This window comes from Puma concolor, chromosome B2 (assembly GCF_028749965.1).
Source record: "Puma concolor isolate L17-30 chromosome B2, mPumCon1.1.hap2, whole genome shotgun sequence".
In the NCBI taxonomy this organism is placed as follows: Eukaryota; Metazoa; Chordata; class Mammalia; order Carnivora; family Felidae; genus Puma; species Puma concolor.
Genome location: NC_141671.1, coordinates 2,721,299 through 2,737,338, shown reverse-complemented (window position 1 = coordinate 2,737,338; position 16,040 = coordinate 2,721,299). Strand labels below are relative to the sequence as shown.

At 40.6% G+C, this 16,040-nt stretch overlaps 1 protein-coding gene and 1 pseudogene across 3 annotated transcripts; one reads left to right on the top strand and one right to left on the bottom strand.

Annotated features, from left to right (window-relative positions):
- Positions 1-370: 370 nt before the first annotated feature.
- On the top strand, positions 371-9,113 carry LOC112853591 (olfactory receptor 2B8-like). Of its 3 annotated transcripts, none has more exons than XM_086706014.1 (2): positions 371-1,284; positions 9,086-9,113. In XM_086706014.1, exons 1-2 carry the CDS (start codon positions 371-373, stop codon positions 9,111-9,113), a joined length of 942 nt encoding a protein of 313 aa, XP_086562140.1. The 3 variants fall into 3 exon arrangements, with proteins under 3 accessions (XP_086562140.1, XP_086562139.1, XP_025772936.2); XM_086706013.1 differs by having other exon boundaries at positions 371-1,287; positions 9,089-9,113; XM_025917151.2 differs by lacking the exon at positions 9,086-9,113 and having other exon boundaries at positions 371-1,315.
- A 138-nt stretch (positions 9,114-9,251) lies between these two features.
- LOC112853592 (olfactory receptor 2B8-like) lies at positions 9,252-10,709 on the bottom strand (annotated as a pseudogene).
- Positions 10,710-16,040: the final 5,331 nt, after the last annotated feature.

The following is a 16,040-nucleotide window of genomic DNA, read 5'->3' as shown; positions in this document are numbered from 1 at the left end:
CATTCACAAAAAGACAGTGTCCCTGCTGGTCAAGAACCCAGGTTGTGGAGTCAGTCTGAAGCCTGGTGACTTCCCCTGGGAAACTTACTGAACCTCCTTCACACTCACTTCACTCATCTAGTCAACAGAGATCAGGAACGTGCCAACCTCAGAAGTCATTGGGAGAAAGTGCACCCACGTCTAGGCCAGTGTCCGAAACACAGAAGATGCTCCCGTTTAGTGGCTGTTTATCGCCCCGTCGCTCCCCAACAAGGAAGGGTGTGTGCAAACTCTCAGGCCTCTACCCAGACTCCACGCGCCCACTGTGGGAAAACAGGGCTGGACTGAAGCTGCAAGAGAAAACTCCTGCTAACTGTGCAGACTGAGTGCCATGGAAAGAGCGAATGGCAGCACCTCCTCAGGATTCCTCCTCCTGGGCTTCTCCGACAGGCCTCAGCTGGAGACGCCTCTCTTTGTGGTCATCCTGATGGGCTACGTCCTGAGCTGTCTAGGCAATGGCACCATTATACTCCTGTCGCTGCGGGACCCTCGCCTGCACACCCCCATGTATTGCTTCCTCTCCAACCTCTCTTTCATGGACCTGTGTCTGACCACCTGCACCGTCCCTCAGACTCTGGCCAACCTCAAGGGGCGGGACAAGACTATCACCTATGGCGGCTGCGTGACCCAGCTCCTCATTGCCCTGGGGCTCGGGGGCGTGGAGTGTGTGCTCTTGTCGGTCATGGCCTATGACCGCTACGCCGCCGTGTGCCGCCCACTGCACTACCTGACCATCATGCACCCGCAGCTCTGCCTGCACCTGGTGCTAACTGCTTGGCTCACAGGGTTCGGCAACTCGGTGCTACAGACGGCCCTGACCATGACCCTGCCCCTGTGCGGGAGAAACCAGGTGGACCATTTCTTCTGTGAAGTGCCCGTGATGCTCAAGCTGGCCTGTGCTGACACCTCTTTCAACGAGGCTGAACTCTTTGCAGTCAGTGTCTTCTTCCTCGTGGTGCCTCTGTCACTCATCTTAGTGTCCTATGGCCACATCACCAGGGCCGTCCTGAAGATCAAGTCGGCCCGGGGCAGGCGGAAGGCCTTCGGAACCTGCGGTTCCCACCTGATGGTGGTGGTCATCTTCTTTGGCACACTCATCTCCATGTACCTCCAGCCTCCCTCCAGCTACTCGCAGGATGTCAACAAAAGCATTGCGCTCTTCTACACTCTGGTGACTCCCCTACTGAATCCCCTCATTTACACTCTGAGGAACAAGGAGGTCAAGGGGGCGCTGAGGCGACTGGTGAGAGGAACCACAGACTCCAGAGGGAGCTAATACAGGGTTTGCAGATTCTGGGTGACTACAACCCAGTTGTCACTGAAGTCAACAAATCCTTATAAAGCACCTCCTCTGTCTAGGGCATTGTTCCACTGACTTCGACTGTGATCAGCAATCATAATACTCAGCCCTGTCTCCATGGAGCTCAATATTCTAGTGGGGAGAATATGGGTTCAATAAAAGAATCTAAAAATAACTATGATGTATCCTCTATTGGAATGTATACAATAATGAGAATCAACAAATAATAGCTACATACATCAGCATGAATGCCTCTTGCAAACACACTGCTGAGTGAAGGAAGCCAGCTGCAAAACAGTTCATACTGTTCGAATTGAATGGTATAAAATTTACTTTTAACTCATGTGAAATTCAGAAGCAGGCACAATGAATCCGTGGTATTGGAAGCCAGAATGGTGCTTGCCCAGAAGAGTCACGACTGGAAGGAGAAGTGGGGGAGGAGAATTCGGGGTTCTGCTTATATTCTGATGATGGATCTGAGCGCGGTTGATAGAAAGTGTACAACATGGGAAATGTCATCAGACTTTACCCTGAAGCTACTTCCACTCTCGTGTGCATGATGTACTTCGAATCACTTAATTTTAATCAGTTTGAAGCAAGCCTGATATGATCAGAATACTATGATACTAAACAATCACATAAAGATATGTGTTCCTTTCACATGTGATTGGCTTTGTATTGCAAATGAGCTATGTTACTTCTTTCCGGTGTACTGAACCAGTAGACTATATAGTGCTTATGATCTAAATAATATTTAGTCTAGTAGAATGAACCTTACCTAACTTTCCTTCGAAGACCTCAAAAGAAGATCATTTGTACAGTGAGTTCTGGTTCTCTTCTTCCTTCTAAGTTGATTTGCAATTGTTTTATGGTGCCCATTTCATTTATTTCTGCTCTGATCTTTGTGATTTCTTTCCTTCTGCCAACTTGGAGCTTATTTTGGTCTTTTCCTAGTTATTGGAGGAGTAAAGCTAGGTCGTTGATTTAAGAATATTTTGTCTTGGGGCGCCTGGGTGGCTCAGTCGGTTAAGCGGCCGACTTCGGCTCAGGTCATGATCTCGCGGTCCGTGAGTTCGAGCCCCGCGTCAGGCTCTGTGCTGACAGCTCAGAGCCTGGAGCCTGTTTCAGATTCTGTGTCTCCCTCTCTCTGACCCTCCCCCGTTCATGCTTTGTCTCTCTCTGTCTCAAAAATAAATAAACGTTAAAAAAAAAAAAATTAAAAAAAAAAAAAGAATATTTTGTCTTACTGTAGTGCTTTAAATGCTGTAAACTTTCCCTTTAGCATTGCTTTAGCAGCATCCTATAATTTAGTAAGTAGTGTTTTCGTTTTTTCAAGATGTTTCTTGATTTCCCTTTGACGTCTTGTTTGACCCATTAGTTTCGGGGAGGTATGTTATTTAATTTTTACATCTTTGCAAAATTGAGCTTTCTTTTTTTTTTTTTTTTTTTTTGGCTTTTCATTGTTGTCAATGTTCATTTTCATCGGAGTGTGATCAAAAAAGACACTTGCAAGAGGGCAATTTTCCCCAATTTGCACAGACTTGTTATATAAATTATCTTATGGTCTATCCTACAGAATGCTCCTGGTGTGCTTGGTAAGAATATGCATTGTGTTGCTGTTGGATGAAAGTTCCATATATGTGTATTGAATGTTTTTAATTATGGCTCAAGTCCAATATTTCCTTGTTGACTTTCAGTCAGAATGATTTGTCCATTTTTAATATTAGAATATTGAAGTCCCTACTGTTATTATATAGTTGTCTATTTCTCTCTTCATAACTGTTAGCATTTGCCTAATACATTTGGGTGCTCCCATGTTGGTTGCCATATATTTACCCTTGTTATAACTTCTTGATGAATTGACCCCCTTATAAACTGAAGTTTTTATCCCTTGTTTTCATTTTTAGCTTAAAGCCTATTTTGTCTGATACAAATATAGTTACCTCTTCCCTCATAAATATTTATAAAACAGCTAGCACCAACCCTTCTCAAACTCTTCAAAGAAATTGAAGAGACAAAACACTCCCAAACACATTTCACAAGATTAGCATTAACCTTATGTAAAACATAGATAAATCATAGAAAGAAAAAAAGAAGGAAACCTATAGACCAGTATCTCTGCAAAATATAGATGCAAAATTTTTCAACAAAATATTGATAAATCGAATTCAGCAGCACATTTAAAGTTTCAAACACCATGATCAGAGGGATGTAGTAGGGATACAGGACAAACCAACATACACAAATAAGTCAATGCAATACATCACATGAGTAGAGTGGAATAAAAAACTTATGTTTTTCTCAATAGATGCAGTAAGACATTTGAGAAAACATGATATATTTTCATGGTAAACACTCTCAACAAATTAGTTGTAGATGGAATGTGCTTCAACATAAGAAAGGCCATTTATGACAAACTCGTGGTAACATACTCAGTGGCAAAAGGTTGAAAGCTTTTCCTCTAAGATCAGAACAAGACAAGGATGCCCACCCTCATTACTCTTACAGAAGATAGTACGGGAAGTCCAGTCATTTGCTGAAGAGACTCTCTTTTGTCTACTGGATATCTTTCCTGGTAGGTTGAAGATTAATAGGCCATTGATTTGTGGGTCCATTTCTGGAATCTCGAGTCTGGCCCATTGATGTATACATCTGTGTTGGTGCCAGTACCATACTGTCTTAATGATAACAGCGTTGTAATACAGTTTGAAGTTTGGAATCGTGCTGCCTCCAGCTATAGATATCTCTTTCAACATTACGTTGGCTATTTGGCATCTTTTCTGGTTTCACACATTTTGGAATTGTTTGTTCTAGCTCTGTGAAGAATGCTGGTGTAATTTTGATAGGGATAGCATTGAATGTGTAGATTGCTTTGGGTAGTATCTACAGTTTAACAGTATTTGCTCTAGTAATCCACAAGAATGGAATGTTTTTCCATTTCTTTGTGTCTTCTGTAATTTCTTTCCTAAGCTTTCCATAGGTTTCAGTGGATTCAATAAAGCAGGAAAGAATATCCAGTGGAAAAAAAGACAGTCTCTTCAGCACATGGTGTTGGGAGAACTGGACAGTGACATGCAGAAGAATGAACCTGGACCACTTTCTTACACCATACACAAAAAATAAACTCAAAATGGATGAAAGACCTAAATGTGAGACAGGAAACCATCAAAATGTTAGAGGAGAAAACAGACAACAACCTCTTTAACCTAGGCTGCAGCAACTTCTTACCAGACATGTCTCCAGAAGCAAGGGAAACAAAAGTAAACATGAACTATTGGGACCTCATCAAATAAAAAGCCTTTGCACAGCGAAGGGAAAAAAAATCAACAAATCTAAAAGGCAACCATCGGAATGGGTGGAGGTATTTGCAAACAACATACGAGATAAAGGGTTAGTATCCAAAATCTTTAAAGAACTTGTCAAATTCAACACCTAAAAATCAAGTCATCCAGCTAAGAAATGGGCAAAAGACATGAACAGACACTTCTCAAAAAAAAGACACAGATGGCTAAAAGACACATGTGATATGCTCATTGTCTGGGAAATACAAATGAAAACCACAATGAGACACCACCTCACACCTGTCAGAGTGGCTAAAATGAACAAGTCAGGAAACAACAGATTTGGCAAGGATGTGGAGAAAAGGGAACCCTCTTGCACTGCTGGTGCAAATGAAAACTGTTGTACCGACTCTGGAAAACACTGTGGAGATTTCTCAAAAAATTAGGAATAGAATTACCCTATGACCCAGTAATAGCACTACTAGGAATTTATCCACAGGATGCAAGTGTGTTAATTTGTAGGGGCATATGTACCCCAACGTTTATACAATAGCCAATTTATGGAAACAGCCCAAATGGCCATAAACATTTGCATGAAGTAAGAAGATGAATGAATGGATAAAGAAATTGTGGTGTTTACACCTGTCAGAATGGCTAACATTAACAACTCAGGCAAAAACAGATGTTGGCCAGGAGGTGGAGAAAGAGGAACTCTTTTGCATTGTTGGTGGCAATGCAAGCTGGTGCAGCCACTCTGGAAAACAGTAAGGAGGTTCCAAAAAATACTAAAAATAGAACTACCCTATGACCCAGCAATTGCACTACTAGGCATTTATCCACAGGATACAGGTGTGCTGTTTCAAAGGGACACGTGCACCCCCAGGTTTAGAGCAGCACTATCAACAATAGCCAAAGTATGGAAAGGTCCCTAATGTCCATCGATGGATGAATGGGTAAAGAAAATGTGGTATATATTACCACATCCTCCATATACAATGGAGTATCACTTGGCAATCGAAAGGAATGAAATATTGCCGTTTGCAACTACATGGATTTAACTGGAGGGTATTATGCTAAGTGAAATAAATCAGTCAAGAAAGACAAAAATCATATGATTTCACTCATATGAGGACTTTAAGAGACAAAGCAGATGAACATAAGGGAAGGTAAACAAAAATAATATAAAAACGGGGGGGGGACAAAATAGATAAGACTCATAAATATGGAGAACAAACTGAGGGTTGCTGGAGGGGTTGTGGGAGGGGGGATGGGCTAAATGGGTAAGTGGCATTAAGGAATCTACTCCTGAAATCATTGTTTCACTATATGCTAACTAGTTTGGATGTAAAGTTAAAAAAAAATTAAATTAAAAAAAAAGCAACTGTGATACACACACCACACACACACACACACACACACACACACACACACACAATGGAATAGTACTCAGCAATAAAAAGAATTAAGTCTTGCCATTTCCAAAAACATGAAAAGATTTTTTTTATCCCACATTCACAATAGCATCAAAAACGATAAAATACGTAGGATTAAATTTAACCAAGGAGGCAAAATAGCTCTACATTTAGAACTGCATAAGTTGATGGAACAAATTGAAGAGAATTAAGGTATCCTGTGTTCGTGAATTGGGCATTGAGGAGGGCACTTGTTGGGATGAGCACTGGGTGTTGCAATGTAAGCGATGAATCATGGGAATCTACCCCTGAAACCAAGAGCACACTGTATGTTAGCCAACTTGACAATAAATTATATTTAAAAATATTAAGATTGAAAAATTTTCACAGTATTCAAAATCATCTCTAGATTCAATGCAATCCCTATCAAAATTTGAATGGCATATTTCACAGATAGAATAAGAAACAATCCTGAAATGTGTATGGAGCCACAAAAGTCCCAATTGCCAAAGCCATTCCAACAAAGAAGAACAAAGCTGGAGGCAGCCTACTTCCTGATTCAAACCACATTATAAATATCTAGGAATCAAAACAGCGTGTTACTAGATCAAGAAACGGACACATACACCAAAGGAACACAATTAAGAGCACAGAAATAAACCCATCCACATACAGACAACTAATATTTGAAAAAGAGTCAAGAATTTTCACAGTGACTTCTAAATTTCTTAGCTTATTGTGTCTATAGGGGTATAGTTTGTTCCATGGAGCTCTTTAGTGGTACCAGATTCTACCAACAGCCATTACTCCCACCACCTCTTGGAAAGAGTTTTTTTTTCTCCATTCAATGTGATCTGCAGGGATACTGTTACCACATACACTAGGATGTATTTGTATTTCAGAACATATTGGAAATACATCATGTATGAGCCTGGCACTTCTAAGTAGGATAAGCTCAAGGAAACATATTTTCTTGTAGTAATCATCTTCAAAAAAGGGTTCAGAGATTGGCCCACAGGTGATTGGATATGGAGCACATTTTGTGCACGAGCATGTCCGTGGGTGTATGTGTTTAATAATATATTAATATATATACTGCTTCTACCTAAATGAAAACCAAAATGTAACACGTTGTGGCAGACTATGAGGAGAATCATTCTGTGGGAATAGAGATGGTTTTTCTAAGAGGGAGGGTGAAACCTGGGAGAGGCTGATTTCAAGCTAGAAAGAACACATTCTTAGTCAACATGCTTCCTTTAAATACATTAAAACTGAGTTCTCATTAGAGATAAGTTACTAAAGAAGCTTTCCAAAGAGAGTCTGTCAAAACCATTTCATGTTTCCAAGTGCTTGAAATGACGACTTACAAATGTGAGAAAGCATTATGTGTGACCTGCTACCACAGATTCAGGGGGACGGGGCCCTGTCAAAGGCTTTGACGACTGATCAAGACAGGCCATTGATCATGGAGATCCCAAATAACCCAATCAGTAGAAACACCCACGATGCTTCTCTAAGACTCAACACACAAGTACACCTGAACAGCCTCATCCTGAAAAGGGGTTGAAACCATTCTCAGAAAAGGTTCACGAATCAGAAGAACTTACACTTCCTAGAGACCTCATAGATTTCATTCACTCCAGTGGTTAAAATAAATCCACCCAACAATGTAAATCAATAGAATTAAATTTTTTAAACGGAGCAAGTGTGGGAACCCAGGGAGGCCCCCCAACGTGGACCTCAACAGCATATTGATCACCGTGAATAGAAGGTACTGGGGAAAGAGCAGGTGTGAGGACATCACACCCTCCTCTGTCCCCCTGGAAGCAGGAAATATCTCCCGAATGAAAGTCTCCTCCCAGGTCTAAGAAGGAAAAACAACCAGTTATCACCACAGGTAGGGACCTTAGAACTGAGAAGGCTGTAGAAATAAACCTGCTACTTTTTACTAACCCACTACCTCAGCCCACATTCCACTTCGCATTCCCTGCTAACTGCAGCTCCAAACACTGGTTTTCTTTCTCCTGTCAATTCCACGCTCATCTATTGTCTCTCTGTAAACAGGGTAAAAACCACCTGGTTGTTCATTTCTTTGGGTCTTAATGTCCAGATTGGGCCTCCGTGTGGTGGTAATAAAACTTTGGGTGTTTTCTCCAGTTACTCTGTCTCATGTCAACTTAATTCCAAAACAGCAGGAAGGGCCATGGGGAAAGAAGGAAATTTCTCCTCCCAGAAGCCAGTGTCCTGTCTCTGAGGCCACCTAGGGGAGCCCTTCCCCTGACCCCACTGATCTCCAGGAGTTCACCCTCTCCTTTCTGCAAGGACAGCCAGCCCCCCTTGTCCCTGCAAACCACATGTCTACACACGGTGGTTCCCAGTCTGCACCATCACAGCTTAAACATGACACAACACCACAGCAGTGAAAGAGAGCTCTCACCCGTGTCACAAAACAAGCATCCAAAAAGCAGTCACCTGCAAAGGTAGGGTTGCCAGTGGTCCGTGACCTGTTCCTGCCTCCTCCATGAGCCTGGTCAGAGCGGGACTCTGGCAAACAGTAGTGGCAAAATATGCAGACTAGGAGGTACAGGAGGGACTTACAGGGGTGATTGCGCTCTGATGACTGATCCAGGAGTGAGTTTAGCAGGATGCGGAGGGTGTGTCCAGAGTGCAGTCACCTACACTGCACACCCTGCCGTTATGCTAACATGTGACAATTCTAAGGCCAGGACAGGGCTATGAAGGTAGGGATGCATGAACTGAGAATGTCCCTTCCCTTCTCTGGGCTCACTGGTGCCACAGTGGATGGCCTAGGGGAGGGGTTAAAAAGGTGATGGAGATTAAAGAGAGCACCTGTGATGATGGAAATGTTGAATCACTATATTGCACAGGAAAGTACTATAAAGTACTTTATAAAGTACCGTTAAAGTATAAAGTAATATAATATAATGCTGTAAGTTAACTCTAATGGAATGACAATAAAAATTAAATTATTTATATTATTTTTATTTTTATAATACATAAATTATATTTATTTTAATTATTAAATTATTAAAAATTAAATTATTTTTAATTAAAAAATAAAATAATAAATATTAATTTCAAACAAGAACACTTGAAAAACAAAGAATTGTGTTCAAAACGAAAACAGTGTCAGAATGGCAACATTACACCACAGAATGATATGTGACCAGCTTTATCAGGATGGATGTTTGCAAGCTTTCTCTCAGCTAAAGTTTGTTTTTCCTACAGTTGCCCTCCTACTTCTGGGAAAAAGCTGTGACCCAGTGAGGCTCCAAATGTTGTAATAGAGCCGTGATCAAATTGCAAGAATAAGCAATAGGCTCCAGCAATTGCTGGAGAATGCTACAATATTTATTATAGTGTACTGGTGGTTTCCATTCTTATTTTGCTATGTTTTTAGGGTGTGTGTGTCTTTGTCCTTTGCAATTAGAAATGTAATAGTGTTCCCAAATGAGGGTGAAATAGGAAAATCCTTTGAAACTTTTTAAAATATTAATAGGATGCAGATGGCCTTGGAATACTAAATCAGCATTTCTGGAGGCTGTAATGCATGCATGAACTTAGAGTTTGAGCACCCACTTGCATAAAAGAATGAATTAAGGAATTTCCCTTGAGAGTTATCAGGGGAAATATGGAGGACACAAAAACCTGAAAGACCCTGGCATTCAAAGTCTTCTGGCAAATGGTCTTCCCCTCAGTCATCTAGGGTCATATTCCTACAGAACACTTTCTTCATTGCTCCAATCATATCCCTATTCCGCAGAGTATATATGACAGGGTTGACCATGGGGGTGACAATGGTGTAGAAGAGAGAAATGAACTTGCCCTGATCCTGGGAGTAGTTGCTGCTGGGCTGAAGGTAAATGTAGATGCCTGTGCCATAGAACAGGGAGACCACTGTGAGGTGGGACCCACATGTCCCAAACGCTTTCCTCTGCCCTGAAGCTGACTTTATTCTTAACACTGTCTTGACAATCCGACCATAGGAGAATGTGATTAATGCCACAGGTATGAGGAGAATGATCACACTGACAGAGAAGAGCTCAGACTCATTCACAGTGGTGTCAACACAGGCAAGCTTGAGCAGTGGGGGATCTCACAAAAGAAGTGATCTATTTTATTTCTCCCACAAAGTGGTACAAGAAAGATGAGCACTGTCTGCAATGAGGAGTTGGCAAAACCAATGAACCACGATGCAGAAGCCATCAGGGCACAGAGACGGGGGTGCATGATCACTGTGTAGTGCAGGGGCATGCAGACGGCTGCATAGCGGTCAAATGCCATCACCCCCAACAGAATGCATTCTGTGCATCCCAATCCTAGAGAGACGAACAGCTGAACTACACAGCCAGTGAAGGAGACAGACTTGTCTGCTCCCCTGAGATGAACCAGCAGCTGAGGAACAGTGCTGGTCGTGTAACACAGGTCCAGAAAGCTTAGGTTGGACAGGAAAAAGTACATGGGAGTCTGCAGGTGTGGGTCCAGGCGGGACAATGCAATGATGCTTGTGTTTCCCAGCAGGGTGAGAAGATAGAAGATGAGAAGAACCACAAAGAGGACTCTCTCCAGCTGAGGCCGGTCAGAGAAACCCAGCAGGATAAAGCCAGTGAAAGAACTTCCATTTTTCAGGTCCATCCTTTCTTAACACATGTTTCCTGTCAACAGCAAGTATTTAGCCATTTTTAAGAGAAATCTTCAAAAAGGAGAAAAAGGTGGCAGGGGGTTGAATCGATCATATGAAAACACACGGTCATGGACTTTATCAGTAATAATTTGAATAATGATATACTCATGGAAATTGACATAGCTTATACCAATACAGTTCACATTACAATAAAAAGTAAATCATTACTATTTAATGTAAGAAAAATCAAAGTATGGACCTTGTGTTTGCATCAGTCATTGGAATATAAGGGTCTTTCAGTCCACACTTACTATAACTTAAAGTACTATAAAAATATATGTATGTTGCAGATTTAAGTTATGTAAAAATGTATAAGGGAGAAGGAGAGATGTTATTATAAACATGTGTCTCATGATTCTACACAACTGGATGTGCACACACAACACATGCATTAAAATATAATATGGTGACACCTGAGTGGCTCAGTGGGTAAGCACCTGACTCTTGGTTTCAGCTGGGGCCATGGCCTCATGCGTCGTGGGTTCAAGCCCTGTGTTGGACTCTTCACTGACAGCACTGAGCCTTCATGGGATTCCGTGTCTCTCCCTCTCACTCTGCACCTCCCCTGCTCCCTCATTGTCTCTCTCTCAAAATACATAAATACACATTTAAAAATACATGCATATATATGACCACTTACTGTGGAAAAAACATGCCGATATAGGAACTTATGACCTAGGATGTACTTATATGAAGAATTCAATTACATTCAAAATGTCACAACTATTTCTACATAACCATTTTGGCAGTATTGCCTCTCTAGCTAATGTATTATATTTGGGAAAGCCACATAGGTTTTTTTTGTACATAGTAAAACAAACACTCAACCTGAGAGAACCCAAGAACAGTACCGTTCAATTACATTGCTTAACTTTGGCCTGAAACGTGCTTCAAATTATCATACCAATTTAACAGGAACTCTGAAAATTCATTGGCCATGCAGAGCCAGCTGGAATCTGAACTCTAAAATCCATTGACCAACACTTACTCTTCCTTCTGCAGATTTCCATCTCACACATTACCCATTAAATTTCATAAAATTCCTGAAAGAGGTAGGATTATTCCTTATCGACATCCTAATCAGAATAAACATTTTAAAAATTTACCCAACCATGTAAGTATGTACAACCTGTAATGTTTTACATCACTCCCATGATAAAATAAATAAAGAGATAAACACACAGAGATAAAAACAGATACATTCTCAAAGCAATGATGGGTCAAAGAAGTATAATGCAAAACTTATAGCAGTATAAGGAAAGATATAAAGAAACCAATATTTTGGTATTATACAAAATCTCAGACATCTGTCCACATTACGACAATTATCAGCTTTCTGGGAGCTACCTTGCAGAGTTAGTGACACTGGACCAAACACATTGCCAGGTTCGAGGCTGGGTGATGACGATTTTCTACCCACGCTTACTACTGAAGAAGATGAATAGTTATACACTGACCAAAGAGGCACCAGAAAGTGAGTCCTTCAGTTGTATCATATTCAAATGGTTGGGCATACCGTGCATTTTTAATTCTTCTAAGACTTTACAATCTGAATCAGGTTTGGGGGAGGACCCATTGATGTGTGAAAGAAACAAGTACAAAATGGGCATGAAATATTCAAAATATTTGAAGAGACGATAATGTATTTCACACTTTTTTATACCTCCTTTGAGTTCATATAAACATATGATCAGTGGTCTCCACATAAAAAATCTGTGCAGAAAAATTTTCTTCATAGAAATAATTATACAGTTATTTGTGACAGGCTAAGTGTGCAACAACAGGATGTGTTCTCTGACTAACACCTGCTCAGAAGAACAAATAACAAACCATGCTTGAGTCTCACGCACAAACACACACATATCGATATATTTACCTGAAATAAATTGCCCACAAACTTTTTAATGTGCCTAATTAAGAAAGCACTACCAAGGTGAAGAAAGGCAAAACTAAAATGTAAATTCATCCCAAGAAAACACCGATATGCTACTGTACCTTGAGAATAAAATCACGATATATGTTAACAATATTATGTCAATCAGGACAAAGAAGACAGTTGAGAAAAGATAAAATCCTGGTGAGATGAACATGTACATATGATTTGCTGCTTTCCAGGGTCATGTGTGTGTGTGTGTGTGTGTGTGTGTGTGTGTGTGTGTGTATGTGTGTATAAAAAATTATGTAATGGCTACGTGACAGGTACAAAAATGATTATGATTTTCAGCTGAAAAATAAAATACCAGACAAATGAGATGTGCACTGAAGCAGACACAAGAATGTCATCGTCCCTATATGGAACAATTGCCCCCAGTGTGTTGCTGGAGAGCACGTGGGGAGGGAACTACAACACTCATATCATAGTCTACCATGTTACTGCTATTGTTTTTCTCATCACAATTCAGGAAAATTATTATCCTTTAGTGACACCAGACATAGGAAAGATCAGGCTGCAAAATGCGTTCTTCCATCGAGTCTCACGAGTATGTTCTGCTGATCTGGGTCACTCTGTTCCTTCCTCGTCCCCTTCTTCACATCCACACCTCTTAAACCTTGTGCACCACACAGAGGCAGTCTTCCAAGAGAAAGGATATGTGTCCACTGAGGTTAATGGGAAATTTCATTTCATTTCCTTCTCACCACGTTTAAAAAGATGTTGTAATTGGGGGCACCCAGGTGGCTAAGTCGGTTAAGCGCCCACGTCAACTCAAGTCACGATCTTTCAGTTCATGGGTTCAAACCCCATTGTGGGCTCCATGATGACAGCTTGGAGCCTGAAGCCTGCTTCAGATTCGGTGTCTCCTTCTCTCTCTGCCCCTCCCCTGCTCACACTCAGTCTTTCTATCTCTCAAAACCAAATAAACATTTTTAAAATTTGAAGAATGGTGTAATTAGACAAAGAACTATCATTTTGTTTGGTAGCATGAAACAAATAAATGCAGTAAGATGCATTGATTCATCTGAGACAAACTATATAAATAAAACTGGCTGGAAATAGTGAACATGTCCTTCCTGGGCACAGGAGCAAAGTACGTGTCCCTAGCAACTATCATGATATGACATGGTACAGGAAAGCCCAGTGATAGATTACACCTATATTATTAATTTCCATATGAAAGATAAATACTTGAAAAAACTACACATTACAGATGGAGAGAAAGAAATGTTATTAGTGAAAAGAAAAATTAACAGAAGCTACAAAGACACTGCCAATCTATGTAATAATTCACATCAGAAAAGTATATAATTCAAATGACATCTCAGAAGAACACAATGTTACAATAATAACTAAGAGAAATGCATCAAATGTGAGAGGTTAAATGCTTAGTACTGACACACATACGGTGATGGAGTAGGAATTGCCAATTACCATAATAGCTCAATGCTGACATACAATTCTAAGTTTTAGTGGAAGAATACATATGTCCACAAAACTAGATACTAGTCTATGCACACTACACATCTTAAAGGAAAAGATCTCAGGATAATGTCTCTATTTAAGACATTTCAAATATATAACATTCACTGATATATTTGGCATACACATGCTGCCCTATCTGGTTCCTGAATGAATCCTGAAAAATTGCAGGCAAGATTTCCGCAGCCTTAGTGCTACAAATGAATAGCTGTTGCTTTCTTGATGTTTCTGTCTCATGGGTCTGAGCTGACCTCAGACATATGAGAGCAGGCCCCCAATGATGATGGGGGATGAGAAAATGAGGGGAATGCAGCCATCACTACATAGGAAATGACAGATGTGATGAACACAGACAGGGCTGTAGGACAGGTTCTACAGAAGAAGACGATGAAGTACGATTTCCATTGCATGTTGTTTATTCAGGGAATGCTCTCGGGATAAATGGGGTGAGGGAAGGAAAACAGCAGAGAATGTTGCTAAGCAAGGATGTGGTCTCCAGTGGAACAGAGCAGGAGCCTGATCCCATGAGATGTTGGACAGAACTCTCCAGTAGAACAATCCATCTGTGATGGTAGAAATACTCTGTCTTCACTGTCCAATACTATGCCCACTCTTCACCAGTCATAGTTGAGCATTTAAATGTCCTAGCTGAGACATTGAATTTTATATTTTATTTAATTTAATGAATTTATATGTAAGCAGCTAACGTGGCTACTTACTAAAGTATTGGACAGCACAGCTCTGGAGCATGAATTGCAGTCCTGTCTTGGCATTGGCACCTTTTGTCCATCCCATAGTCTGTCACTGGCTGTGAGCTGCCCCCACCAGTTCCCCAGACCACCTGGCAATGTGGCTCCCTTTCAGCTGAGGGAAATTTTCTCATGAAAGGAATGGCCGTGAACTCTGGAGCCCAAACTCATACCAAGTAGGGTTTGGATTAGAGCCCCTGTATGTAAAGAGCGTCTGGGCAGGTCACCAACAGTGTTCATACAAGAGTCCACTCATGATCGTGTCCAAGGATAGAAGGACAGGACCTGGTCTACTTTACACATCACCTCAGTGCTTTCACACACACACAGGAACACACACACGCACTCACACACACACACATACACACAAACACACGGACACAAGTTGTCATTTGACAATGTGGTCTCAAGTGGCAATGATAAATGAGTGAACATTCAACTATCTTCATAACTTTGTCTCTTTCATATTGGTATTTGTATTCCCATGAGTGATCATCATACCTTGTTAACAATAAAGTCAACATAAAGATGCATTGAGATAATATTCACAATATGGAATTTCCCTGTTGTAATTTTCAACATACCTTTTAAAATCTCCATGCATATTTTAGATATTTTGGTAACCCATAAGGGAGTAAATGAGCATTTAGAAAATATAAATACTCATAATGAGTTTTTGCATAGGGGACAAATATTATCCCATTTCACACATAGTAAGGAACCAAAGAGAAAGCATGGGAGCATGTAATCTAATACTTGTACACTTATGCAGAAAGGGCACATTTTATTATCACTAAACGTGAATATTTAATAATTTTCCACACGTGCATCCGGAGGTATAATGAATGTACTGAAATAGAATGAAAAGTCTAGGAATGACTTGGTGGCATTTCTAATGAACAATTAAATTTAGTTATATTATTTGACAACTCTCATAGTCGGTTCCTTTAGACAACTGACCATACATGCAAACCATTTAGCATTTTGGTTCCAAGAACATTTGCATCTGAAGATAAACTATTTGCCAATTCCTAGAGCAACACAAAGACTTCGTTCCATTTTACTCACCTTCTCTCACCTCCTCTGTTGGATATAAGCTATTTCCCTACCTCATTCCAAGTTATTGTCTAAATTCTGTT

Excerpts from the sequence above, each read along its gene's own strand:
- LOC112853591 (XM_025917151.2), top strand. The coding sequence starts at position 371 with ATGGAAAGAGCGAATGGCAGCACCTCCTCAGGATTCCTCCTCCTGGGC.